This window comes from Leucopleurus acutus (assembly GCF_964270905.1).
Source record: "Leucopleurus acutus genome assembly, chromosome: 13".
NCBI classification, from domain to species: Eukaryota; Metazoa; Chordata; class Mammalia; order Artiodactyla; family Delphinidae; genus Leucopleurus; species Leucopleurus acutus.
The window spans coordinates 17,564,819-17,591,960 of record NC_139155.1 but is presented as its reverse complement, the minus strand read 5'-3'; the positions used below and the strand labels follow the sequence as shown (position 1 = coordinate 17,591,960).

At 41.7% G+C, this 27,142-nt stretch overlaps 1 protein-coding gene across 1 annotated transcript in view; it reads right to left on the bottom strand.

Moving 5' to 3' along the window:
* Positions 1 to 1,436: 1,436 nt before the first annotated feature.
* Positions 1,437 to 27,142, bottom strand: part of FECH (ferrochelatase) — a 38,369-nt gene continuing 12,663 nt past the window's right edge. The window contains exons 4-11 of the mRNA XM_082853432.1: positions 26,746 to 26,894; positions 20,502 to 20,636; positions 17,793 to 17,899; positions 14,259 to 14,357; positions 10,728 to 10,835; positions 10,153 to 10,317; positions 5,697 to 5,756; positions 1,437 to 5,253 (exon numbers count right to left, since the gene is read on the bottom strand). Of these exons, the coding sequence (XP_082709558.1) occupies positions 5,119 to 5,253; positions 5,697 to 5,756; positions 10,153 to 10,317; positions 10,728 to 10,835; positions 14,259 to 14,357; positions 17,793 to 17,899; positions 20,502 to 20,636; positions 26,746 to 26,894 (958 nt within the window). The 3' untranslated portion in view covers positions 1,437 to 5,118. The remainder of the gene's footprint in view (positions 5,254 to 5,696; positions 5,757 to 10,152; positions 10,318 to 10,727; positions 10,836 to 14,258; positions 14,358 to 17,792; positions 17,900 to 20,501; positions 20,637 to 26,745; positions 26,895 to 27,142) is intronic.

The window sequence follows — 27,142 nt, the reverse complement described above, 5'->3', positions numbered from 1 at the left end:
CCGACATTCAAACTCTTTGCAAAGTTACTGATGAAGAAGGATCGACAGCTTTAGAGTCTGTCTCTTCTCTCTCTACCTGTGACCTTCTCAGGGCAAGTGACCCAAAGTAAATGCAACAAGGAACATAAAAGGCAGGACTAGAGAATTGATCCCTGATTCCTAGAGGCTCTGTGAGTGCTCTGAACTTTGAGGATAACATTCGTTCTGCCATCACATCTTCATGAAAAAAACAACACAGTAAAATTCCACCTCCTAGAATAAAGTCACACTGAGAACAAGACAGCCATCGTTTGCTAACCAAGTGAGTAACACAAGTCAATAATAGCTACCATTTATTGGGCCTTTAACACACACACACACACACACACACACACACACACACACACACACACACACACCACCCAAACACTGCACCTTACTAAATACATTAGGCATGTGATCTCATTTAATCCTCTTTTTAAAATCTGCATAAATATCCTTTGATCCAGAAAACCCACTTCTAAGGGATATTTCCTGTGGAACTGACTGAGAATATGTCCAAAGATTCTGTCTATAAGGATGTTTATCAGATATAAGCAAACCTTCGCCTCTCAGGGCCCCTGTTAGTACAACAGGCCCGTGGGATTTTGTTAGACACAACTGGCATCTTACTAAAAAGATTAAAATGTCTAGTAACCATGGGGTAGCTTCCACTCTAAAGAGACAGCGATCTACAGAGCGAGCTACCTCTCTATATATAATGAATCTGGGAACAACGCAAGCATGCGATCCACACAGACCACGTCCATCATCCCAGAAAAGTTCCGTCTGAGGCAGTAGTGTTTTGGTAAATGGTCACCAACCAGCTCTCTGAAAAAACAATCTATACATACACGTGTGTATGTTTATTATAACTTTCACCAGTATAAAAGATATAGGATGTACAATTTACAAGTAATAATAAAATACATAATTCTCTTTACTGTAAATTCCATATAATCAATTAATTCTCAAAGAATGCTTGTGTTGACTTTTATCAAGCTCTCGCATCTGTAGCCGCCCTATATAGTTCTGACATGAATGCTGGTGTTTTCATTTACATTAATGAGTAATGCAAATGTAAAACAACTTTGTATATCAAAACTTCACTTGGATAAATCGGCTATTAGTTTTCACATAATGGGAGGATATTTCCTCAAATTTTTGTGCTATTCACGATGTAATGGCTAGAGACATGACAACTTTTTTTTTTTTTTTTGCGGTACGCGGGCCCCTCACCGCTGGCGGCCCCTCCCGCTGCGGAGCACAGGCTCCGGACGCGCAGGCCCAGCGGCCATGGCCCACGGGCCCAGCCGCTCCGCGGCACGCGGGATCCCCCCAGACCGGGGCACAAACCCGCGCCCCCCGCACCGGCAGGCGGACTCCCAACCACTGCGCCACCAGGGAAGCCCGACATGACAACTTTTAATACGTATGAACATTTTTTCCACCACTTTAAGTCTAGGTAATCAACAAAACAATCAAGGAAGCCCTAAGTTGTAGTATTTGCTGATTTCCAAACGTAAATAGCCCTACTGTAGCCAATTTCAAGCTGCCAACACGGTCACTGAACAAAGCTGGAGACGTACAGTAGCTCATCATCATTATATAGTATTTTCATCATATAGGTATCATAAACATAAATAACCTCTAGAATAAAGATGATAAAATATACTAAAATAATAGGGAAATGATTTTTGACTATTTGTTACTTTTTAAAATATAATTAAACTGTAAGATATAACACTTTTAATAATTGTTATGTGTAACAACCTGAAATTTTAACGATTGGCCAGCAAGCCCCTGCTTGTATGCCTGTGCAGTTAATCCCATCTCATGTATATAATTTTTTTTTAAATAAGGAAAAGGTAAAAATACCTCATGAATTCTCAGGGTAAAAATCTATTACTTCTTAATATGTCAGGAAAGTAAAGCTTCAACCCCTTGGGGAGAGTGGAAGGAAAAAAGCCGGCCTGTGCGATTTCATTTCAGGAGCAGGCTGCTGAGAGAGCACCTGGAACATCAGAGTGACAGCTGTCAAACAACCAGGAACAGGACCCGGCGACTCCTGCCCAAGGGCTTATAACACAGGTTCAAACCAGGCTTTTTTCCAAAGATGTTTTTAATTCCAACATCCCTCCTAATGGCTTACCGTAGACTAATTTAGCCAGGAGCTGTTAATGCTAAAAATGGAAGCTAATGATTTCTGCTAAAAACGATTAAGCGGACACTATCAGAGTATATTGTAAGAAACTGATTATCATGGGTGCATTTGTTTTCCACTTCCTCTTCCCTGTAGAAAGGCTTAATAAGATTCCCACAGCAAAAGCAGAAGCACTTCTTCCTCTCCTGGGAGCCTAGATTGTGAATGTGTTCTCTGGAGGTCACCCACTCCCCAGAGCCCTCCTAAGACTCATCTCACGCTGGGAGCCATGGTTCCACTAAAGGGCGCCCACTGCTGTTGCTTGTCATGTTGGTGCTATTCAGCGAATACTGGCAGCATCAGCTTCTTTCTCTGGGCTGCCCACCGGTACCCACCACTCACCTCGGTGCCTTATGGCTTGGCACACTTTATACTTCCCAAAATAAGTGTATTAAGAAAAGAAGCATGCCTTTTAAAGCAAAGATTAGATAATAGTCATACCACACAACTGTCCAGCTGGAAGAAATCTAGCAAAAAAAAAAAAGATCAAGTTTTCAGGTGCCACTGTTTGAATTAACCAGGAATGTTAGAAGGCAAGCACATAAAACTTCAATATAATTATGATATGATTAAATATTTCAACTGGCAATGATTTAAGCAGAATTCAGGTTTCCTGAGCCATCCGATATTCAGGCTTAATTCATTTGATGTACATTCCCTGAAACCTTATGATGCTAGCTTCTATAAAAAGAAAGCTGAATGTCACAGAAGGCCATCTGGACTGGGAGAAGTTATTGAAGGGTTTTTTTTTACAATGGAATCTCAATTATTAGGCAATTAGAACAACACTCCTAGGAATGATATTTACAAAGTCTGGGGTACAACCTTGATGAAATGTTTTTAATTTTATAATTTTTAGAAATAAGGAAAGAAAAGATTAGCTTTTGTCTTTCTCTGAGGATTTCCATATTAAGACGGAGAAGCTGAACGACCTTAATTTAGGACACTAGTTTTGGGGTCAACTCAGAATTTTCTTTTTCCAGCTTGCAACATCTCAATGAATTTCCCATTTCCACCCAATGTTGGGAAGCACGTTCCTGGGCCATCTTCAGGATCCGACAGAAGGGGTTTTATAGGTTGGGTTGAGAGCTTAGAGATGCAGTACCAAGGGTGCGGTCAAGGGCTCTAGGCTTACACACCAGCGCACGTGTACACACACAAATGTTAGTTCCTTCTTATGGCCACCAGCTTTAAACTCTGCCCTCTGGCTAACACATGAGTTGCTCCTTACGCCATCCCGCCAAGGTCACTCAAAGCCTACCTTGAACCTAGTCCCCCCAAAGTGCGTGGAAACAGAAGAGGAAAATTCTAAACAACTGTCTATGCCTTGTACCCTCTTCTGGAAACACAATCTACTAAAAGGAAAGACAATTTGGAAAAAAAAAAAGTGTAGATGCTACTCAAATTTCAGAGCGGTTATCAGTGTGGGAAAACTATTAACTCACGTGGATGGCATGTTACTTTTCTTGTACTACAAAGTAAATTCCTCTTATTTAATAATTTTGATTAGTAATGAATTTGGATTACTTTTAATTTAACAGAGAGAATGAATCAGACTGGTTAAAACCTTAATGATGTCATATTTATTAATATAGTAAATACTGAATACAGAAGATCTATGACTCCACTAATACTTTCACTGGCTTAAATAAAAAAAAAAAAAGAAAGGCACTTTCAAAGAACAAAGTTGTAAGGCTTAAAGGAAAGAGAAAGTAATTCTTACAAATTCACTATGGATCCATCAGAGATTTTTAAAATCCATATAAATCCAGGTATAGAAGGTCTGACTCTGATCCTACATTATTTCTACATTTTAGGACAACTTTTCACTCACAAATTCAAGGTTACAATGGCATCTAAGATATCCACAGGAAAAGACTAACATGAAATACAATAATATGAATCATATTTGTTGCATTACAGTGGTTATTTTCCTTTTCTCTCTTTTTTAAATTTCCTATAGCACGGTTATATAATTTTTATAATAAAAATTGTAAATTAAGAATTTGAGGTTACCAAACATCCTTGACTTTATAAAATAAATCTTCAAACAAATATGCGGAAACGGGACATTCCACCATGATGAAGAAGATGCTCAATGGAAATGTCCACGAGGTCCTGAGAGGAGCTCTGGACATGAAGCCCTTCATTAGCATCTCCAGCCCCCCTCTCCTGTGGCACCAACGATTCCCACCAAGGTGGGGATGACAAATGCGGGATTGCTACACGTTTATCAGCCCTGTGTGCCTGGGGAATCTCAAAGCACTTTTGGAACCTACATTTGATTCGGTTTCATGGTGAGGAAAGTGAGGTTCACATACAAGGACCAAAATGACCGATTACTAGTGACGTCACTGGCAAGAGCAGCCCCTGTAGGAACCACATCACCGGCCCAGCATCCTGTAACCCACGGGCTGACAGGAAGATTACGTACCCTTTCTTTTTTCAAATTATATTTCATTTACTCCACTATGTTCACTTTAAAAAACAAGTATGAGATTGTAAACAGACCTCACTCACTCTGACAGCCCCACAGAGGGCACTCTCCGTACCCCTGCAGGGGTTTTGGGGGGCAATAAAACCAAAATCGGTATCGAAAATACGTGTGCATCTCATAAGATAAATTTTTAAAACTCATTTTTAAAATAGCCTAGTGGACATTCCAAACTAGTAACTTAACCCAGAGAGGGGAACTATAAATGCTTACTGTATTGGTCTATAAAAATACCCCTCAATAAGGATTTCAGAGTCCATTCCTCAAGAAGGTACACAATTTGTGGCCAAAGGCTACGCCCACATCAATGTGACTCCCTCCCTAATGCTAAATACATCCTCCTCCACCTCGGAGGTGTCTGGAGGCTGGGCACCGGCCAAATCCCCGCGGCGCTCTGGCGGGGTCACAGCTGCTGGCTGCTGAAGAAGGACTTGGTCTCCCTGCAGACGGGATTCACGCAGAGCGGGCAGCTCAGGGTCAGCTGCGTGGAGCAGCGCTCGTTGGACTGGATGTGTGAGTGCACCAAGTCGGCCAGGGCCTGGAGACAGACAACAAGCAGGAGAGACCCATCAGCAGCAGAGCGGCCGCAGCTTCCCACACCTCCCCTCGCCCATCTCCCCATTCAAAACCTATGAACCCTTTGAACCCAATTCTATGATGTCTTCCTTTCTTAAGAATTCTCAGCTTAGAGAAAAGTTTCAAATACAGGTTTTAGAGAAGGAAATCCTCTCACCCCACCTGCTGAACCTTGTCTCTGAAAGGCAGATTTTTAATTAGACATAGTGATAGGTGGGTAGAAATAAGAAAACGGGGGCTCTCTAAAGGAGAAAAGAGCGAGAGCATAAGGGATTCGATTTTATTTTTGTAATTAATTGGAACTCAAAATGTTCTAATATGTGAGAAAACCAATATTCTGTAAGAGTTTCTCAGAGGACTGCTCTCCGACATGTTCTACTAAAATGGTTGTAACACTAGAGATACCTTCGAGAACAGTGGATTTCCATTAAGAGACTCTGCTCTTCTGATGTTTTCAACCCCACACTGAAATCAAATGAGAAAAGGGAGGAAAAACACATACACGTTTTATTTTCCTTTTATTTTTTTTTAAAGAAACTGCTACAAAAAATAAAATAAATAAATAAACACACATACACAAACACAACTCGAAGTCTTAGTACCAAAGTGTTCCCAGACTACCCAGAAATGAAAAACAGTCCCGGGACCAGACATAGATGCTGATTTTCACCCCTTTATCATAAAATTGCTCTTCAATTTCTATTCCTTCCCTCATCCCATTACCTTCCCATGGGTGCTTTGTTTCCAAACCATTTTTGAGGTTTGTATCTGATAGAATACTCAAGTAATTTAAATCTGCTTACCATTCTTTTTTTAGTCTACCTTTCTAACGCATACTTTTACAGACTCTACCTAAGCAGAATGTTGCTTTAATGACTTAAATTTTTACACGTTTTGATTCCAAGTGCCAAAAGAGGTAAATTAATTTAATGTATATTGAAACTAGATTGGATCCAATATGCAGAGTTGGGTTTTTAAACATATTCTCACATAGTAAAATCTAAATTAAAAACCTAAGGATTGTTTACAACCATCCCTGCTCCCCTCTCCAAAAATATCCCGTTGATTCCAGCTAATTATCCCCCAAATAACTGAGAAGTATCTAATTCTTATTTACTCAGCTAGCTAGGATCTTCTCTTTCCCTTTCTGAAATGCTGATGGCCTTTTTGTTGCTTTATCTTTTAAGTTAGAAGACTGGGAAGGGGAAAATGGTGAGATTCAGCAAACACATAGTTCTCAATTTAAAAAGACATTGATCATATTCCAAAACTTCATGTAGAAGTAACAGCAGGATAACCAGTTGGTCAGTGTTCTCAAACGCTGTTTTTTTCTTTCTGGCCACACTGCACGGCATGCAGGATCTTAGTTCCCCGAGCAGGGATCGAACCCGCGCCCCCTGCAGTGGAAGTGAGGAGTCTTAACCACTGGACCACCAGGGCAGTCCCAAGTGTTCTCAAACACTGTTCGTGGGAGACTTAAAGGATGTATTTCTGTAGGACAATCCAGTAAAATATGTATCAACATTTACATTCCATTGCTAGGAATTATTTCTAAGAAAATAATTGGAAAAATGATGTTTATTACAGAGCAGTTTATGAAAGCAAAAAATTAGAAACATCTTAAATGTATACCTCCTAGAGAAATGGAAATAAAAACAAAAATAAACAAATGGGACCTAATGAAACTTCAAAGCTTTTGCACGGCAAAGGAAACCATAAACAAGACAAAAAGACAACCCTCAGAATGGGAGATAATATTTGCAGATGAAGCAACTGACAAAGGATTAATCTCCAAAATTTACAAGCAGCTCATGCAGCTCAATAACAAAAACACAAACAACCCAATCCAAAAATGGACAGAAGACCTAAATAGACATTTCTCCAAAGAAGATATACAGACTGCCAACAAATACATGAAAGAATGCTCAACATCACTAATCATTAGAGAAATGCAAATCAAAACTACAATGAGATATCATCTCACACCAGTCAGAATGGCCATCATCAAAAAATCTAGAAACAATAAATGCTGGAGAGGGTGTGGAGAAAAGGGAACCCTCTTGCACTGCTGGTGGGAATGTGAATTGGTACAGCCACTATGGAGAACAGTATGGAGGTTCCTTAAAAAACTACAAATAGAACTACCATACGACCCAGCAATCCCACTACTGGGCATATACCCTGAGAAAACCATAATTCAAAAAGAGTCATGTACCAAAATGTTCATTGCAGCTCTGTTTACAATAGCCAGGAGATGGAAACAACCTAAGTGTCCATCATCGGATGAATGGATAAAGAAGATGTGGCACATATATACAATGGACTATTACTCAGCCATAAAAAGAAACGAAATTGAGCTATTTGTAATGAGGTGGATGGACCTAGAGTCTGTCATACAGAGTGAAGTCAGTCAGAAAGAGAAAGACAAATACCATATGCTAACACACATATATGGAATTTAAGAAAAAAAAATGTCATGAAGAACCTAGGGGTAAGACAGGAATAAAGACACAGACCTACTAGAGAATGGACTTGAGGATATGGGGAGGGGGAAGGGTAAGCTGTGACAAAGCGAGAGAGTGGCATGGACATACATACACTATCAAACGTAAAATAGATAGCTAGTGGCAAGCAGCCGCATAGCACAGGGAGATCAGCTTTGTGACCACCTAGAGGGATGGGATAGGGAGGGTGGGAGGGAGGGAGATGCAAGAGGGAAGAGATATGGGAACATATGTATGTGTATAACTGATTCACTTTGTTATAAAGCAGAAACTGGGCTTCGCTGGTGGCGCAGCGGTTGAGAGCCCGCCTGCCGATGCAGGGGACACGAGTTCGTGCCCCGGTCCAGGAAGATCCCACATGCCGGGGAGCGGCTGGGCCCGTGAGCCATGGCCGCTGAGCCTGCCCGTCCGGAGCCTGTGCTCCGCAACGGGAGAGGCCACAGCAGTGAGAGGCCCACGTACCGCAAAAAAAAAAAAAAAAAAAAAAAAAAAAAAAAAAGGAATAAAGCAGAAACTAACACACCATTGTAAAGCAATTATACTCCAATAAAGATGAAAAAAAAAAAAAAGAAAGAGTATACTAATACATTTTTAATGTATACATAATACATTTTTAAGAGGAAGAAAGTTACAAAAACAGTGTGAATAAAATACCATTTTTACTAAATGTGTAGAAGAATACCACTTTCATTAAGATACACGCACATTTAGAGGGAAAAGGGGACTTATTTTTAACAAAATATTAACATATCTCTCAGGGGTAAGAGTCTGAGTGAGTTCTACTCTCTATGTCACACTTCTCTGAAATGAGTTCTTTATTATTTTTATTATCAAAAAGCAATAATTTCTATTTTGGGCAAAAATTTCAAACTACTTTTTGGAGAAAGTTAACAGTTTTAAATGTAGTGTATTCTCCCTTCAAAATAAGGAAATTAATTGTAGTAGATGGTTTTCTTTATTCTCTATATAGGCTAATATATAAGTCACTAATAATCCATTTGATTACTAAGGGATGACCTCAGTTTGGTTATATGAATGAATGTGAATTAGCATGCAATACAAACAAAAATTTGTTTTCCAAATACACTGGTATGAACTACCATTGCACTTCAGTTTTCTAGCAAGGTCACCATTAGCCAAGGTCATTGCTGGGATATAGAAGGCATCATTTTTTTGTTTTGTTTTGGCTGTGCCACATGGCACGTGGGATCTTAGTTCCCCAACCAGAGATCGCCTGTATCTGTAGTGGAAGTGCAGGGTCTTAACCACTGGACTGCTGGGGAAGTCCCTAGAAGGCATCGGCAAATGAAGTCCATAGACAACCCTACAACCTCATGTTAGCCAACTACAACTTCCCCATAAATTCCTTATCAGAACTACTGACAAGTAACTTAGGTACCCTCTACCTTCATCAATGTGTGATTGATGACCAGTACATCCGTACAAAGACCTGTGGGGTCGGGTGCTGCTGAAGCTCTCCCCCAGTCCATTCTCCACCCTTCCTTGCACCTGCCCCCTGGTCCCAGAGAGGGTGAAGTATCCTTCGAGGCCGGGGCCCCATCCATCACACGTGGGGTGACCAGGGCCAAGAGGTCTGGTGGAAGATGAGAGGGAAGGGCTCCTTGGGTCCCAAGGGTTCCACGATTCCCATAGAAACGATGCTAAGAAGTGGACTCGGGTTTCTGGCCGGCCCTCAGAAGCCCCGAGATGGGTCAACAATAGTTTTTCTCCATGTGAATGACAATCACATCCATCTTACATTACAAGACAACTCGGAATGGTATTTGTTATTTCCATAATCAGACTGATCACAACATAGTAGCAAAGAGCTAATTAAGTGAGTGCATACAGAGGTCAAGGAAGTTACACATACTGTGCCAGTGTTCATTCCACGCCCTTCTCTTAAATGGCGATGACTCCTATGTGCCTCGAAACCCAACCAGAAGCAGTGTAACAGCCCAAGTAAAGGGCACTCTTAGGTGAAGAAGAGGAATTATAGAACAAGAAAGTTCTTTTCCTCCAAACTGGTGAGAAGTACAATTATTTTTTTCTTAAGGAAATGTAGTTTTTATTACTTTCAAGGGGTATAGTAACTCAAACTAAACAAAATGATATCGCCTGCAGTGATCCCTGGGCTGCCTAGTTTTACAAAGGCACAAGAGTGCTTTCCCACTGCAAACATGCAATTAAGTTGATGTGTTCGGATCAGTACTCAGATGAAGTATTATTCAGAACAATGAGGCCACGGTACCTGCAAACATACATACTGAACAATAGTTTTGAATGACACAGTTAGACCACTGCAGAGAGAGTTTCCTTTTAAAACAAATCACAACGGGATTGATAACCACACTTACCTCACTGGCTAGAACTTGACAGTATTCGATGTCCAGTTCATACAGCGTTTCAATGTGATCGCTGGTAAATGCTATCGGAACCAAAAGGATGTTCTTCCTCCCCCTCTCACAAAGCCCTCTAATGGCCTCGTTTGTCAGAGGACCCAGCCAGGGCATCGGGCCAACCTGTGAGAAAGGAGGATGAATGCACACCGGGACCCACGTCTCACCACAGCCCACTGCCCTGGACATACACACACCTCCCTGTAAGAGTGAGGGCCACGTTTTACGCCTTCTCTAATGGGTTCTGGTATTTCTATATTGAGCTTGAATCCTTCTCGAAACTGGCAAAATATAACAATTCCTATGATTACAATTAAAAATAATCTATTGTTTCAATGGAATCGAGGAATTCCAGTGGCCACTTGATTTTCCCTCCTTATTTGCTTGCAGAGTTCTTTCTGCTCATGGGAGCAGTCAGGTTACAGAACATTCTGCCTACGCGAAAGGGCCAAATCTAATCATTTCATAACTATGTCCTAAAATACACATCCTCAAGAGAGCTGACTGCCTGCAGATGTGTGGAAGCCACCTACCTTGGACTGCCAAACCAGTCTGTAGGGATTGGAGTAACCCAGCTTATCCATGACTCTCTGGACAGTGGCGCCCACCTCCTGAGGATAGGGGTCCCCTCTGTTGACCACCTGCAACAGAGACACGGGTGTTCAGTCACCAACACCGCGAAGGGTTCTGAGAGCCCTGGACTATGCGGTGAGTTGGCGTGAGCCCTGGACCTGAGGCCACCCCTTGTCTTCTGCGCTAACGACCATGCCATCTGAGCTCAACGCCCAACTTCCTTGGATCGATTTCATCAGCCAAAGGAGAACACTGTACTCAGTCATCTCTAAGGTCCTTAGGAACATGTCAAATTCTGTGTCCATGTTATTCATGGGAGACTGACAACGTATGACGATGGAGGATGGGTTTCTTCAATCCCCCATCTGAAATAGGGAAAATGAGACAGAAAAGCTGGGAAGGAAGAGGCAACAAGGGATGGGCCTTCACTCTTGGTAGTCACCTGAGGGGCTGATTTTATTTCATTTTATTTTATTTTTATTTTTGGCTGCGCTGCACACCTTGTGGGATCTCAGTTCCCCAGCCAGGGATTGAACCCGGGCCACGACAGTGAAAGCCTGGAATCCTAACCACTAGGCCACCAGGGAACTCCCTGATTTTAGAAATGAAATTGAAAGAGTGCTGTACGGGGCTTCCCTGGTGGCACAGTGGTTGAGAGTCCGCCTGCCGATGCAGGGGACACAGGTTCGTGCCCCGGTCTGGGAGGATCCCACATGCCGCGGAGCGGCTGGGCCCGTGAGCCATGGCCGCTGGGCCTGCGCGTCCAGAGCCTGTGCTGCGCAACGGGAGAGGCCACAACAGTGAGAGGCCCGCATACCGCAAAAAAGAAAAACAAAAAAGAAAAGAAAGAGTGCTGTACGGACAGTGTACAGAACTACTGAGTCTATGGGGACCAGGTGGACACAGAGTAAACACTAGTGGAATAAGAGAAAGAAGCGGCATGCAGGCTCAGACTCCAGGCTCCTCAAGAGCATGGCCTGTGTCTTCTAATCCCTTTTCCCCACTCTTCCCACAACAGCGGACCGTGGCAATGCTTCGTGCACAGTGTCTGTAAATGCTACTCACAGCCAGAACAGCTTGCTAATACCTCTGAAAATGTTCAGTAGAAGTGTTACTTTTACTTCTTTAATACTTAGTTGTGTACTAACTCCCTAACCCCCTTACCCTGCTTTATTTCTTCCCATAGCCCTTATGACCTCCTAATATTCCAGATTATTTTCTTATGTATTATGTTTATCATCCATCCCCCTTCCCCCATTCTCTGGAGGCAAAGATTTTTGCCTCTTTTGTTCATTCCCATATCTTATGATAGAGGATAGATGACTGCCTGGAATATAGTAGGTGTTCAACAAACATTGTCGAAATAAAATGATGAACCTTTTCATGATATTACTAAAAGTTAGTTTGCCGTTAGAAACATAAATGTAGAAGGAATGAGGGAAATATAAAGTCACCATTAGAACAGCACAGAAATAGCCACTGATGGAGGCTAAAATTAGTGGGCAAAAGTCTGAGGAACAACAAGATATTTGCACCGTCTCAAAGTAGCTTGCCTAAGATACTTGTAATTACAGAAAGAAAAATAGTGACTTTATAATGGACAAATCCAGAAGATACCACCTTAGACAAATGACCAGGGATCACGTCACGAGTAGTAAAACATACTGCCAGCATGTTCCCCTGATATGCTACACTGAGGACAGACCACCCCAGGGGGTTTTTTTCCTGATAATACACGACCTCAGTCTAATCATGAGAAAATACCAGACAAATCCAAATGGAGGAGCATGCTACAAAATAACTAACATTCTACCTAAATCACTCTTCAAAAATATCAAGGTCATGAAAGACAAGGAAAGTATGAGGAACTGTCACAGACTGGAGGATCCTGAGGAGACGTGACAAGTAAATGCCATGTAAGATCCTGGATTGGATCCTGGAACAGAAAAGAGACAACTGAGGAAAAAGTGGAGACATCTGAGTAAGGCCTTCAGGTAGCAGCACTGTACCGCCGTTCGGTCCTTAGTTTTGATCACTGGACTCTGGTTATGTGAGATGTCAACATTAGGAGAAGCTAAGGGAACACTGTACTATTTTTGCAACTTTTCTGTAAGTCTAAAATGACTTCAACATAATACGTTTTTAAAAAGTCATTACGGGGAAAAAGTCATTAGAAGCGAATGCAGGGGAAAAAGAAGAGCTTGTGCGAACAGTTTTCTTGCTCGACAATCCCTCTGCCTTCCCTACCCCATCCTTATCCTCCTGACTTCATGGTATTTCTCAGTCTCACCCAAGACCCTGGGCAGCAAAAAAAACCCCAAATAAGCAAACCTGGAAGCAGCATCTTCAGTCCTTGAGGGGAAGAAGGGGAAGTGAAGTGAGAGACGAGAGGAGAGAAGGCAGCACCTGGAATCGTGCACGTATAAAAACGTGCTTCCTCCTTTCCTGGCTAGAGAGCTTCCCTTCCGGCACTTCAGACACGGCCTCATCACACACAGGACGGTTATAAAAAGGAGAAGCACAGAGCAAGCGGATGGACATGTGAAGAGAATTTGCATGGGACCAGCAAAGAGAACAGGCAGGCTTCCAGAAGAGAGAAATTTCTCTCCAGAGCTGCCTACTGCTGAACCTGGCACCGCTTAGGTGACATGCAGGACAGAGAAGCTGCAACGGGCTTGCCCCTGGTGACCACCAGGTGGCAGCACAGACCAATTAGAAGAGTGGCCCCAGACACGACACTTGTATTAACTCCATTATCCCTGGAGTTAAAACCTTAATAACACCTGAGAAAATGTAATTCTCTACCTCTCCAGCTTTGAAAGCAATGTTTTTAGGTACAATGCTGGTTCTAAGCTGATGAAACTGGCTGCTTATCCCAAGCACTTCTGTATATCATACATACACCAGCTCCATCATTCTTGTCTCCACAAATGCAACAGTGATGGCACAGATTCGGTATCTTAATGAACACCCAGTGTAATATGAGAAACTCAGGAGCAACCAGATCATAACTTGACACACTCTATATTCACTGGCCAAAATGTGTTCCCTAGCCTTGGCAAATTAAAAACTAATCACTTCCGGGAATTCAAACAGCCCAAGTCTTGAGGACAAAAGAATGGGGTTGAGGGCTTCCCTGGTGGCGCAGTCTACAATCCAACACCCTGAAACGTCAGGCTGAGTTCCTTCAACAGGGTAGGCAAAAAGCAGTCTCCTTTTGACTGTCCCACTTATTAAAAGTTCCTATGTAGGAATATATCTTCAAGTTACCATTTTAAAGGGACTTATTAAGACAATGTCTATTCACAATAGTATAGTCTGAATGAATTGTTATTAGGCTTCAAGAAACGAGTCTAAAATTAGCACCAAGTTCAGTTTGAGATTTTAGAGTTCCTCCTTGCACTGGGCTTAGGCCAAACGGAAGCTGAGTCCATGTCACACATTTCGAAATCCTCTACCACTGGGTCATCCAACAGAATGTTCTTACTTACAGACATTGGCAGCGAGTGAGCAGAAAAAAGAATGACCACCTCGCGTCTCTTCTCAAGTGGAAAATGGTCCAGTTCTTTCAGAATGTGGTCGGCAAAGCACTGTGGGAACACCAAGAAAGGGGGATAAGGAGGGAGTGGGAAGAAAGACATGGAAGGAAAAGAAAATATTTTTTAAATGAGAGCGACACCAAAACTCTCAGAGAAGCCCTCAAACATCAGAACTGTCTTTGTAAAAAAAACCTGCAAACTGTACAGTCTCTCTTGCTTTGGTTCATCATCAAAATGGCTCATAACGGTTTCAGGGGCCTGGGGAATTTGATGGGAAACTTCTAAAGCTCGCTAATGGCTCACTGAAAACGAACGCTCTGGACGCTTCCCCTGGGGAGGCACAGGGCACACTTCCAGATGGAAAGGAAACACAGATGGGAAGGAGAAGTTGTTTTAAGACCTCTCATTTGCTCGGCTAGCAGGAAAACAGCTTACAGGGTCTTACTAAATCTCCCTTAGCTTGGCTTTCAGGCCTATCACATTAAAATACATTAGACAGAAATAACAGAGGAATAAGAAAATGATTCTATTTTTACGACCTTTTCCTCACTGAGTCAATCTTCATGACAGCCTTCATAACAACAGATGAGAGGTTGTACAATTCTCGTTAAATCCATAGAGCGGGGAGCTGAGGCTGACTGGGGGGCCCGTTCAGCCCGCTCAGCCGCATGGCATCTGCGGAACCTGGGCTAGAACGCAGCCCGCCTTCCTCGTCACATCTCTCTCCACCAGACCAGTTAATTCCCTTCCTTAGTTGGCACGTCCCCCAGTCACAACAATAGGTGCTGAAATACCAGATCTGAAGAGGCTTTCTTTTATCTCACTCTTTAATCACTCTGTCATTTAACTTATAAAGCAAATGCTACAAAGGACATTAATGAGTCAACGGACAAAACTGGAATATGAATGTAGATTAGATAGATTTAAGTATCAATGTTAAATTTGCTGAAGTTGATTATTGTATCATTGTTATGGAAAAGAATATGCCTGCTGTTTAGGTGTAAAGGGTGGTTTTATAAGTCTGTATATGTGTGTGTGTGTGTGTGTGTGTGTGTGTGTGTGTGTGTGTGTGTGTGTGTGTATAAAAAACTTATTCTCAAAAGGTTCAGGAAAAAAATTATGTATACATAGACACACAAACGTATGCATACACACACAGAGCATGCAACTGAAAGCAAGTGGGATAAATGTTATTAATATGTGAATCTAAACAAAGAGATGAGAGTTCCTTATATACTATTCTTAGTCTTGTAACTTTTCCAATGCTTGAAATTATTTCCAAATAAAAAGGTTTTTAAAGCATTATGAAAAAAAATTATAAAGGACAATTTACCAGAACCATGTAAATTTGTACTTGTTGGCATTTTGATATACCAGTGGTTAATACTATAGGATGAGCAAATTATTACCTAATAAATATTGGGATATTATTAATCTTTCCAGAACCCACAAAATTTGACAAATTAATGCTCTAAGGCACAAAGCGGTACCTAGAGAGTTAGTTCCCTTTTCAAAATTTATAATTTACCTATAGAGTCAATGTGATAGGATTAGATACAGATAAAAGCAATATTTTCTGGTGGTCTCTGCAGTGTTTGGAGACTAACGATGCTCAGAAAAGACTGTACAAAAGCCTAGATAAGGAGGCCCAATGCAAAGTTTAAGTAGGAGCCTGGAACATACATTTACACCAAATATCCCAACAGCTAGATACAGTAGTAAAATGACTATTTTGAGTAATTACTACCTATAATACGTATTGATAGAAATGTAGACTAAACACACAATTTTTAGTTTCAGTTTTTACTTTTAGTTTTTGTTTAGTTGGGGTTTTTTTCTATTTCCACTAGATATCAAATCTCCTCACGTAATCGTCATGATACTAATAAAATCGAACCATAAACTTTTGTTTCCTCAAAATTTTAGTAGTATTTTTTCCTTTTATCATCTTGCATAACTGCAAGTAGAAACACAATTTGTTACAGCTTACAACAGACTCAGCCTTTATCTAAATAGAGGAGCCGTGGGCGAGCAGAAGTGTTCCTGAAATCATCTAAAATCCATCTGCGGTATTTTCTATGCGCAATCCCTCTGCAGAATGAAAGAAGCAGGCGGCTCTCAGAGCCTTCAATCACACCACATAGGAGGGCAGATAAATGCCTCTAAAATTCCCTTTCATTTTATGAAGGGAGACTTCCTCCGTGAAGAGACCTTTCCATCTTTCTGCTTCCCCCCTTTTCAAAGGACTGAATATTAATGCAAATCTAATTACTCCCTCAATTAGGGCAGGCAGATGCTGTGCAGATCCCTCGGTTCTCTGCGCCCACATGTCAGTGCTAACCTGAAACCCCCCTTGTTTTCAATCACAGGCCTCCAAGAGCAGAACAGGCAGGCCAGGCTGGGGCTCAGGAGGTCCGGACTGGACCCAGCAAAGAGCAAACTGGGAGGGAGGTTGGGGGGGAGGACACCACACTGAGACCAAAACTACACCCATCCCTGAGGGAAGGTGCCTCCTTTTCACTTCGCACTTTTTACTTAAAACTGGATTTCAACCTAAGCGTTAACCCTTGACAGCACCTACGGGCCTAGGGAAAACACCGTCTGCTCAGGGGCGAGCCGGCCTGCTTTCAACGATGTCTACCACCATCTAGTGGTTATCGATTTTAAGTTACTCCAGGCTTCAAAAAAGTGTTAAGCTGGTATTTTGCCAGAGACGGTCCGAGGAAAGAAAAATAAACGGATGAAATCCACATCACTTAGTATTTCTTCTACCTAAACTAACTCGAAGGTAGAAACTTCCATCAACAGAACAAAATAATATTTGTTTGATCAGGGACAATAGCCAGTAGTACTCCCCTCTTCAAAGGCGAAAAGGTGCATAATAACACCAATTCAAAGCTTTAGAATTGTAGCTTTAACCGACTCTCCTAAAATCAAACATCTATTACTATAAATATTGCAAATATAAACTATGTAGGAGAAATTTGAAATTTCTTTTAATATATGAAACTTTCTCAGTTGAAATGTTAAATTTATTCTGTCTCAGAACATGTAGATATATTACCTTTAAAATTTTTAAATCTTTTGATATTTTAAAGGATTTAGAAAATAGAGGATCTGTTTGTCAGCTGTTCAGTCTATGAATGGAGATTAAATGAAACAACTTGCATAATCTTTTTTTTTTTCCTCGCATAATCTGTAACGTTCTTTTGGTCACTGTGAAACACAAAACTCAAAACATAATTCTGCCATGGTCTGTAACTAATACTATTAATCTGAAGAAAGAAAAGAGTTTACCCTTTAATCTTTAAATTTATTTCCTCCTGTCATAATAAATCAAGACTCTAATACCTTTCGTTAATCCCCAGCACACAATTTAAGTAAGAGAACAGTAAGACTCGGGACACCCACAGACCAGGCAGGGACAAGAACCTGACTCACACCAGAAGCTGGGGTGACAGACGCAGCTGGCAGTGGCTGGCTTACCTGAATGAGGAGGGGGTGTGTGGGCCACCTGTCAATCGTGCTCCACTTCATCGTGGGCTTCTTGCCCACTTCGTTATAGTATCTGTAAATGGCATTTAAGCTGCTGCCTGAAATATACAGGGGCCACTTAGTACACGCATGTGGGCTATGGTGAAAATAAAAAACAGACTAGTAAAGGCAGTAATAAGTTCAAAGCAGGTAAGTCTTCCGCACTGAATCAGTCTAATTACAATCACTTCAATGCTCTAAAATGCATATAGATTTAACTACCCTGCAAATGAAGATCACTAAAAAGCAATCAATTTCAATGGCCTTTCAAAGAGCATTGAGACCACTTCTCTAGAGAAGCACAATGGCAGCGGATTTATGAAATACAAGCAGTCATTATCTGCAAAGACCAAGTCTTACAATTGAAAGCATGTTAAATTTTTTTCCCATTATGAAGGTAATCAACCCCATTTACAGAAAATGTAGGGGTGGGAAAGAAAGCAAAAAAGAAGCTGGCCATGACCCCAGAATGCTAATACAGTCCTTGTTTTCTTCTAAGGTAGTTCTTTCCAATTATTTTTCTTTACAGCTGTTTTGTTTTACAAAGTTATACTTTTTAGGACATGTGCAGTTTTGTATCCTGAGTATTTAGGGCATTTTTACTTAGTATTATGAGATGAATATTTTCCACATTACAGTAAAAGCTTTATAACCATCCTTTTTAATGGTTTGTTTGATAAGAAGAGCAGCTTATTAAGGTTTCTAAGCGCATTCTCTGTTTTTACCTGCTTTATAAAATTATCATCACTCCCTAGAATAAGTTAAATGAATACCAAATCCTTACAGGTAATCTAACAAAACTTGTATTTCTAAACAAGAGACGGAAACCATGAAAATTCGAAGACTAAGGGAAAGCAGATGGTGACAACCCAGTGCGATTTTTTTCCTGGCCTAGAGGAGCTGGCGCTGGAGCCAAGCCTTAATCCTAGGAAACTAACCCTAACATGGGGCCTCCTCTTCAATCTTCACATGGGGCAAATGCTCCAAAACATTGCCACACTTCCCAACACCACCGGTCTCTCCATGAGAACTATTAATCAGTTAGGTCTCCAAATTAAAATGCTAGCCAGGACAAAGCCATATTTAAATCACATGTACCCTCAGGCTAAGACTCAATTTTCAAAAAAATAAATGGAGTTCCATTTTTCTGAGAATACAATGGGTCAGATAAATCCAAATTGAGTCCATTCCAGGCTCAAAAACCATCCCTCCAGAAATCACAAAGTAGTCACCACCATCTTCACATTGCAAACCACATTTCACAGGTGAACAGCATCTTCAGATGTACAGAAGGACTTCGAGAAGCCACAGCAGGTCTTCTGAATCACTCAGAAACATGCAATGAACTATCAAAGGTAGTAATTAAGGGAAAAGCGTAACTAAAAAAATTGCATGATTAAAAAAAGTGATTGATACATAGAATATACTGGTGCTGCCACAATATGTGTCTAAATAAAACAACAGATAAATGACACTCTAGTGGCCTCAAAGAATGAACATGCTTCCCAAAGGCTTTCACATCTCTGAAGTAGGGATGTACCTGCCCTTACACCAGAGGTAGTAGGGAAAAGCTACAGACACTACTGTTTTAAACACACTGCTAGAGCCAGCTGTGAAATGAAACCCTAGTCAATCCTTTGTCATATAAATAACCATCTTCTGAACTTGCTTAATTTCGAAAGCGGACATTTACATGTTGAGTTATATTTCTGAAAGCCTGGCCAAAGTATAGTTTAGAAATTTATAAAATCTGATTTATTCTCCAACAACGTTACCAGACATTTTAAAGTTATTGAGGTACATGTCCAAAAGAAATCACAATTCAAACCCTTGAGGGTGTCTGGGAACTCAGACATTTTCACAGGTGCTCTGAATAAATATTTAAGGCACACACCAGGCTTCCAAGATTTCTTCCAGTAGCCTTTTGTTTTCTCCTTATAGTTATAGAAATAATATGCACTAACGTCCAAAAGCAATTTGGGAGTAAAAATGTGCTGACCACAAGCCTTGAGAAAGGATGTAAACAAATGTATTTGTGGGTGACAGCAGAAGATTTACCTATACCTCATGATACAGAGATTGGCAAAACAGATTATTCTCCAGCTCCAATTAAATATATAGGAAACAACACCTAGTAACATTTCCCAAAATCTAGAACACTGAGAGAAGTTTGCAAAGGAAACCCTAAACTGGGTTTTGGTTTAACCAGGAACCAACCCATAACCAAAGCATAACCAAAATACATACCAATATTTCCAATGTTATATGGACATCTCTGCTGGCAAAATGGAAACAGCTATCAACTTTGCGACATTAATAAGAATATTAGGGTAGCCATAAAAATAAGGGTTATTACACAAACATAGAAAGTGGCTTAAGGTTCATTACTGATCCATTATACAGCTGCATTAAAGCACTGAGCACTGGAAGCCACTGCCTTTCACCCACCATGTGTAATTCTCAGTCAACTGGCTAATAACTCAAGGGACAGATGAACCATGAGATTTCCAACGGACTGAGCTGAACTCTCATGTTTAAAGCAGACAGACTGGATTTGCCATTCAAATCGAAAATGATTGATCGTTTCCTTCCGTGCTCAGCTTCCCTGGTTATTTTTGCCAGGGCCAGATCTACCCTCCCACTGTCAGAGAGAAGCCTTACCTGTGGTAGAGCAGCTGTACTGTGGATACTGTGTGAAAGCAATCGCCCTTTCCAGCCCATCTCTCTCCATCTCTTCAACTGCTTCTTCTGTTAACGGGTGGACATACCGGAATCCAATATAGTATTTGTGAGGGGCTATTAGGAAGCATGTGTGGAAAGGAGAAAGCATTCATCTTGATATAGATTCCAAACAGAATGCAGTGTCCAGAACAAAGACAGTTACCCTAATTTCCTATGGTGCTGATAAAGTGAGCAGGTTTAGAATAGTCCTTGGATTTTAGCCAGGCTTCCGCTGGTATATGGATTTTTAACCACTGTTTTCTGTGTTCATTTAGCATATGGTTTTTAAAACTCAAGCTTCTGGGCCTTATTCTCTGCTCTTGGCTGAGATAAGAGAGACTCAAGAGCAGAGAGCATTTATCCTTAAAGTATAACCTCCTCTCATGTACCAGATACCATGGGAGACATTGTGCTTTTTTTTTTTCTCATCTAAACCCCATTTTTCAGATAAGGAAACAGACTCTCAAAGGTTAATGAACCTGCCCATAGTCACAACTAGCCGATGGTTGAGATGAGATTGCAACGTGGGTCTCCCCACCCCAAAGCCTGTGCTCCTTCCATGGCTCACCCCCAGCCTCTTCTAACACCCGGGTCCCCTCCTTCTGTTCCCTCAGACCCCAGGCCACCTAGTTTATATAAAAGCTCTGGGATGCTCGATAAAAGTGCACGAATAACAAATGATTCAAATGATTCTCCTCACTTATATGAAAAACAAATCAACGAACAAACCAACAACAATGCTTAAGTTGGAGGCGCTAAGTGGGATTTAAAAATCATTGTTCTGGCACCTAAACGGCCCAAGTCAGGGCACATCTTTGCGGTCCTTCTCCTATCACTTTACCAATTCCCTCTCCTATCTCCTCCTGTATTTTTAAAGCATCTTCAACCAATTTCTTAGGCATTTATAAAATCATAAAACTGAAAGTTTCCTAAAGTTACCCAGTTTTATTTCCTTGTCTTTTCATAGGATTACACTCAACTTATACTCAGGGATGAAGTTGAAAATACACTACATAAACATTAAGTAATAGTAAACCTGAGATGACGTTACTGTCCAGGCATAAGCCAGGGCTTCAACTAAGAACATGACGCTAAATTGCCACAAGAAACGTTTAGGTTGAAGTGAAGAAAAAGATGATACATTGATTGCGTGTGTGTGTGTGTGTGTGTGTCTCTCTCTCTATGAGTGTGTATATACATATGTGTGTATATTTTATACATATGTATATATGTGTGTGCTACATATAGATATAGATATAGAAAACATTCCTCAGAAACTTGACCCAGGGGACTGAATCAATGGAGCATGTTGCCAAGAACAGAAGCAGAATATCGATAGGGGAATAGAAGCATGTCTGTGCAGGGGAAGGACAGTCTGATTCAATATTCTCCGGTTGGGAACTACAAAAAGAGGAAGGAAGGGATACAAATGAGATCATTCTCAGCTGCCTGTTCCTTCTAGGCTACCAATTTTTTGGTCTCTTGCATAAAATATGGTGACCTGCAGTTAAAACACCCCAGAGGGCATGGCCCTGTAAGCAAACTCCAAATGACCGATTGTTCAAAGATTACGTGGTTCGTGCTAAAACTGCCAACTATCACAGTATCATCAAGTCCACTTTTCAGGAGCTCTTGGTGCTCTGAGCTGAGGCTGAAGTGGAATTTGCTTTCTAATCTATCTTGAGACAATCCAATGATCAGATCGACACAGTAAGATCCCCTGAACGCTGGGGGTCAACCAGCTTCTCCTGTTTTCTTTTCAGCTGCCCGGTAGTTGAAAGTTGTAGCCTAAATGCCTGGGGTCTGGGAGTTCCTCAAATGTTACAGATTAAGAGAGGTGGAGAGGCCTCCCTCACAGATAAAAGCAGGGCGGTGACCATATCTGGAAGTGAGACAGAGTAAAATACTCTGGAAAGAACAGATAATGCTTTCTAAACGGTCCAATTCAAGACGGCCTGCAAAAACATATTTTAGAAAAAGTGACAACGCACTGTCTCCGACTGGGTCTATCCTGAGGAGCTAACAAGCATTCACGGAGGCTCCTGGCTCCCCCCGCAGGAGCGCGGGGAGAGGAAGGAGTCTCTTGGATGTCATCTAGCACCACATCTGGTGGGCAGCACATCTGGCCAGAGTGAGCGCCAGACACATGACTCGCTGGCCCAGCCTCGTCCACCCTCAGAGCAGCTGCTCAGTGAACACTCCTGGGTGAGAACTGCAAAGAAGTAAAACAAGGAACAAATAGAAAAGCCATTTTTTAAACAGTAAAACTTCATTAATCTCCAGTCCATTCATTTAGCACGTGCAATAGTTCTAATATCTGATTTGTACATGATCCTTTGAGAGAATGGTGTGAAGTTATTATAATGCTTTGTTATTTGTATCAGATCATGAACCCTGTGCCAATGGTGAATAATAGAAGCTCACATTTCCTGAATTTTTATCATGTACGCTGCACCGTGCTAATGCCTTTCAGGATTATCTTATTTCGTTTTCACAGTGGTCCTACGAGTTGGGTTCTGTTATCATCCCCATTTTCAAGATGAGGTTTAGTCGGGTAAGTTATCTGCCTGACGTCATACAACCAGGGATGGGGAAGCCAGCTCCATCTGAAATGAACCCATTTTGCATCCAATAAAGAACGAAATTATTTTACTGAGTAGCACTTACTTAGAGCTTCATGAAAAGCAGCCATGTATAACTAAACTATAAGTTTTAAAATGTATTTTAGATTTAGACTTTTCATGAAGTGAAATGATTGCACTTCTCGTCTATTTCCTTCTGTGTCCACTAAATGACCGCAATGCAGTATTACTACACGAAACCAATTCCAAGTCACACTCCCTCATGTAACGCGCTGTAATTAGTCAATAGTAATTCTATGCAGCGCCTGTGCAAGTCTCAAACTATCTATACCGGCCACCAAGCAACAACTACTTGCCCCAAAAATGAGAGTCTGAAACATTTTTATCTGGTTGTAATCATCACTTTTTTTTTTTTTGACTAAAGAGAACTTTTCCAAATACATGTAAACAAATAGACACAGTTCAAAAGTAAATTTTATAATTTTGTAGGAAAAAAAGTATAAGAATGGAGGAGGAATGAGAAAGAGATGAATAGAAAGGAAACCCGATGATGGCCATTCTGACCGGTGTGAGGGGATACCTCGGTGTAGTTTTTTTTTTTGTTTTTTTTTTTAAATGGAGAAGGTGCCATGTCCTTCACCTCCTTTTTTTTTTTTTAATTAATTAATTAATTTATTTTTGCTGTGTTGGGTCTTTGTTTCTGTGCGAGGGCTTTCTCTAGTTGTGGCAAGCGGGGGCCACTCTTCATCACGGTGCGCGGGTCTCTCGCTATCGCGGCCTCTCTTGTTGCGGAGCACAGGCTCCAGACGCGCAGGCTCAGTAGTTGTGGCTCACGGGCCTAGTTGCTCCGCGGCATGTGGGATTCTCCCAGACCAGGGCTCGAACCCGTGTCCCCTGCATTACCAGGCAGATTCTCAACCACTGCGCCACCAGGGAAGCCCCCTCGGTGTAGTTTTGATTTGCATTTCTCTAATGATTAGTGATGTTGAGCATCCTTTCATGTGTTTGTTGGCACTCTGTATATCTTCTTTGGAGAAATATCTATTTAGGTCTTCTGTCCATTTTTGGATTGGGTTGTTTGCTTTTTCATTTTGAGCTGTTTGTAAATTTTGGAGATTAATCCTTCATCAGTTTCTTCATTTGCAAATATTTGCTCCCACTCTGAGGGTTGTCTTTTCATCTTGTTTATGTTTTCCTTTGCTGTGCAAAAGCTTTTACGTTTCATTAGGTCCCATTTGTTTATTTTTGTTTTTATTTCTCTAGGAGGTGGGTCAGAAAGGATCTTGCTGTGATTTATGTCATAGAGTGTTCTGTATAGCTGATTCACTTTTTTATACAGCAGAAACTAACACACAATTGTAAAGCAATTATACTCCAATGAAGATGTTAAAAAAAAGAAAGAAAGAAAGAAAGAAAGAAAGAAAGAAAGAAAGAAAGAAAGGAAACCTGAAAGCAGGAAGGAGAAGCAGCAGGAAGGGGTGAGGGAGGGAGGGAACCCAGTGCTAGCCCCACCCAGTGGCAGCTGGGGCTTCACTGCCAAGCTTCAGGTCCACTCAGCAAAGCATGAACAGCAGGACAAGAAACTTCTTTCTGGGTAACCTGGGCGAGCCCCGAGGGGGCCACAGGGCCACATCTGGTAATCTTCTTGCTCTTCAATGCAAAGTTCCCCAAAAGAACCTGCTAAACTCTGAGACTGTTTCCTGTTTCCTGTATCCACACTCTGTGTGATCATCAGCTGCTGTACTCGTTTTGTAGGGTATCCCTCCAGCAAGTCTTCAAAGGATTTTTCTCTCTGCCCCTGGAGCAGCCTGGCCTGCAGCAGCAGGGCCCCACTAGACTAGAAGCTTCTTGTAAGTAGAAACCATGTTTTTCAACCGTGAGTAGCAGTCCTGACCAGCGCAGGGCACTCAGTAGGCCACTGATGAATGAACGCGTGGGTGGTCTTGGGCCACATTAAACACCCCCAAAGCAGGCTTGCTTAAATAATGAGGTGGTCATCTACCACGCAGCAGAAAGGCAGAATTGAACTTGCCTGCCTTGGGGGTCCCAGCGTGGGCCACAGAGGCTGGTGATATGCCCTAGGGTCATCAACACCAGGTATCTGATAGCGAGTGGGACACTGCTATACATCCAGGTCATTCCATGGGACTCTTTCCAGACCAACCAGGGAGGCAGAGGCCACTGCTGGCCTGTCTGGTCTGGACAAGCCAGCAGTCTCACCACAGAGAAAGAAGGAAGTGGGAAGGACGCATGTATACTCCTTTTTCAAGGCTGACAGCTCTACTAGGGTTGTTATGGTGATGGGTGCTAGACTAAGACGTCACCAGGAAAAATGGCATCTTTCCGCTGCCTTCGTCCACCGAAGACAGCATAGCAATTGCAGATCTGGTTCACGCTAAACATTTTATCGTGATAAGCAGTTCATGACTAGAGAGTTTGTTCTCCATCGGGTAGGTGTGAGGTGAGGTCAGCCAAGTTTCCCTCACCCCACATTTTAAAAGATACACTGTGTCACATGTGGCTGAGCTGTATAAGAAATGCCCTGAAGCCACAAGTGAAGGCAGGGAGAAAACCTAACATTCAAAAGCACAAGTGAATTTTCCAAGTGAGATGCTCTGCTGAGGGCTGGAGCCCTTTGTCCCATGTGTGACACAAACAGTGGATTCTGAGAGCAACTCGAGCTGCTGCTCAATGAAACGCTTTTGGTCCTGCCTAGCGGGGCTGCTCTCCGTGAGGGTCCACACTGTGTCACGCTGTCCTGATCCCGAGGCCTAAACTGTCTGCAATGAACACATTTCATGTGTCCTAAGAAGCACAGTATTTGTTTTAACACCTTATATTGGTCTACAACAGACACCATCTTAAAATTAACTGACAGAGGTCTTGTGTCTTCATATTATATAAAAACAATGGGGCGTCCAGCAATCAATGGTGTCTTGAATGCAATTAAATACGGCACTTAGAGTTCCTTCGTGTAGTTAATGTTTCATTCTGCACATTATAATTTGCGTTAGAGGCTCTCAGAGAACAGTCACCAGATGTGCGCAATCCTCTTTTTAGTGCCATGCCCAAAGAGGCACTTACATGACTCACGATCATGGTGTTGCCAAGAGCTGAAAGTGGTTGCTGAAAGTTGCTTAGAGCCTCATGGCTGCAGTAGCAGCTAGCTAATTCTGCTCTAGATGCTGATCTAATTAGTCATCCACACAGAAAGAAACAACAATAGCAGCAGCCTCAACCTATTTCCCAAAGATTTCTTTCCAGGACGATGATGTATGCCTCTGTTTTTTCATGGTAGGTAGCCTCTTCCTTATAATCCAGCTCAACTTAACACACACCTCCAACTTCCTTTTGAGACTAATATTCTGAAACTTTAGCTTTTTTATTTGTAACATAAGGAAGTAATAGAAAAGGCATACATCTGGGAACAAAGGAAAATGCCACAAGAACTGAGTTCAGTGGCCGGGCATCATGTAGGACCCCCTGCAAATTGAGAGCTGCTGGTACCCAGAATTGCATTTGGCTTCCAACAGTGTTGTGGGTTTCATAACTATACTTTGAAAGAACAAACCTAGTGAGATGTGAGTTGAGAAACACCATACCTGTGTGCGGGGACAACTCATCCAGCAGCTTCACCATGCCTTCCCCTTGCTTAGCAGTCCACATCTTGATGGGGGATCCGCCTCCAATCCTGCGGTACTGCTCCTGAATTTTGGGGGTTCGGCGTTTGGCAATGAATGGTCCCAGCTTACTAAATCATTGAACATTGAAATCATTTTATTCCAGCTAAGTAACCTCAGAAACATTTTCTACTCAATTAAAAAAAAAAAAGATAAGCAAAATTTTAAGAAGAGCCTATTAAGACAAGCCTTTAAAAACAGAAGCTCGAGGTCACTGACAACAGCCTGCTCTTTCGGCCCAGATCAGAGAGAGAGAACCAGACAGTCTCTGAGGAGTATCCACCCTGCCCTACAAGCTGTTCTAGCAGTAGGCCCTGAA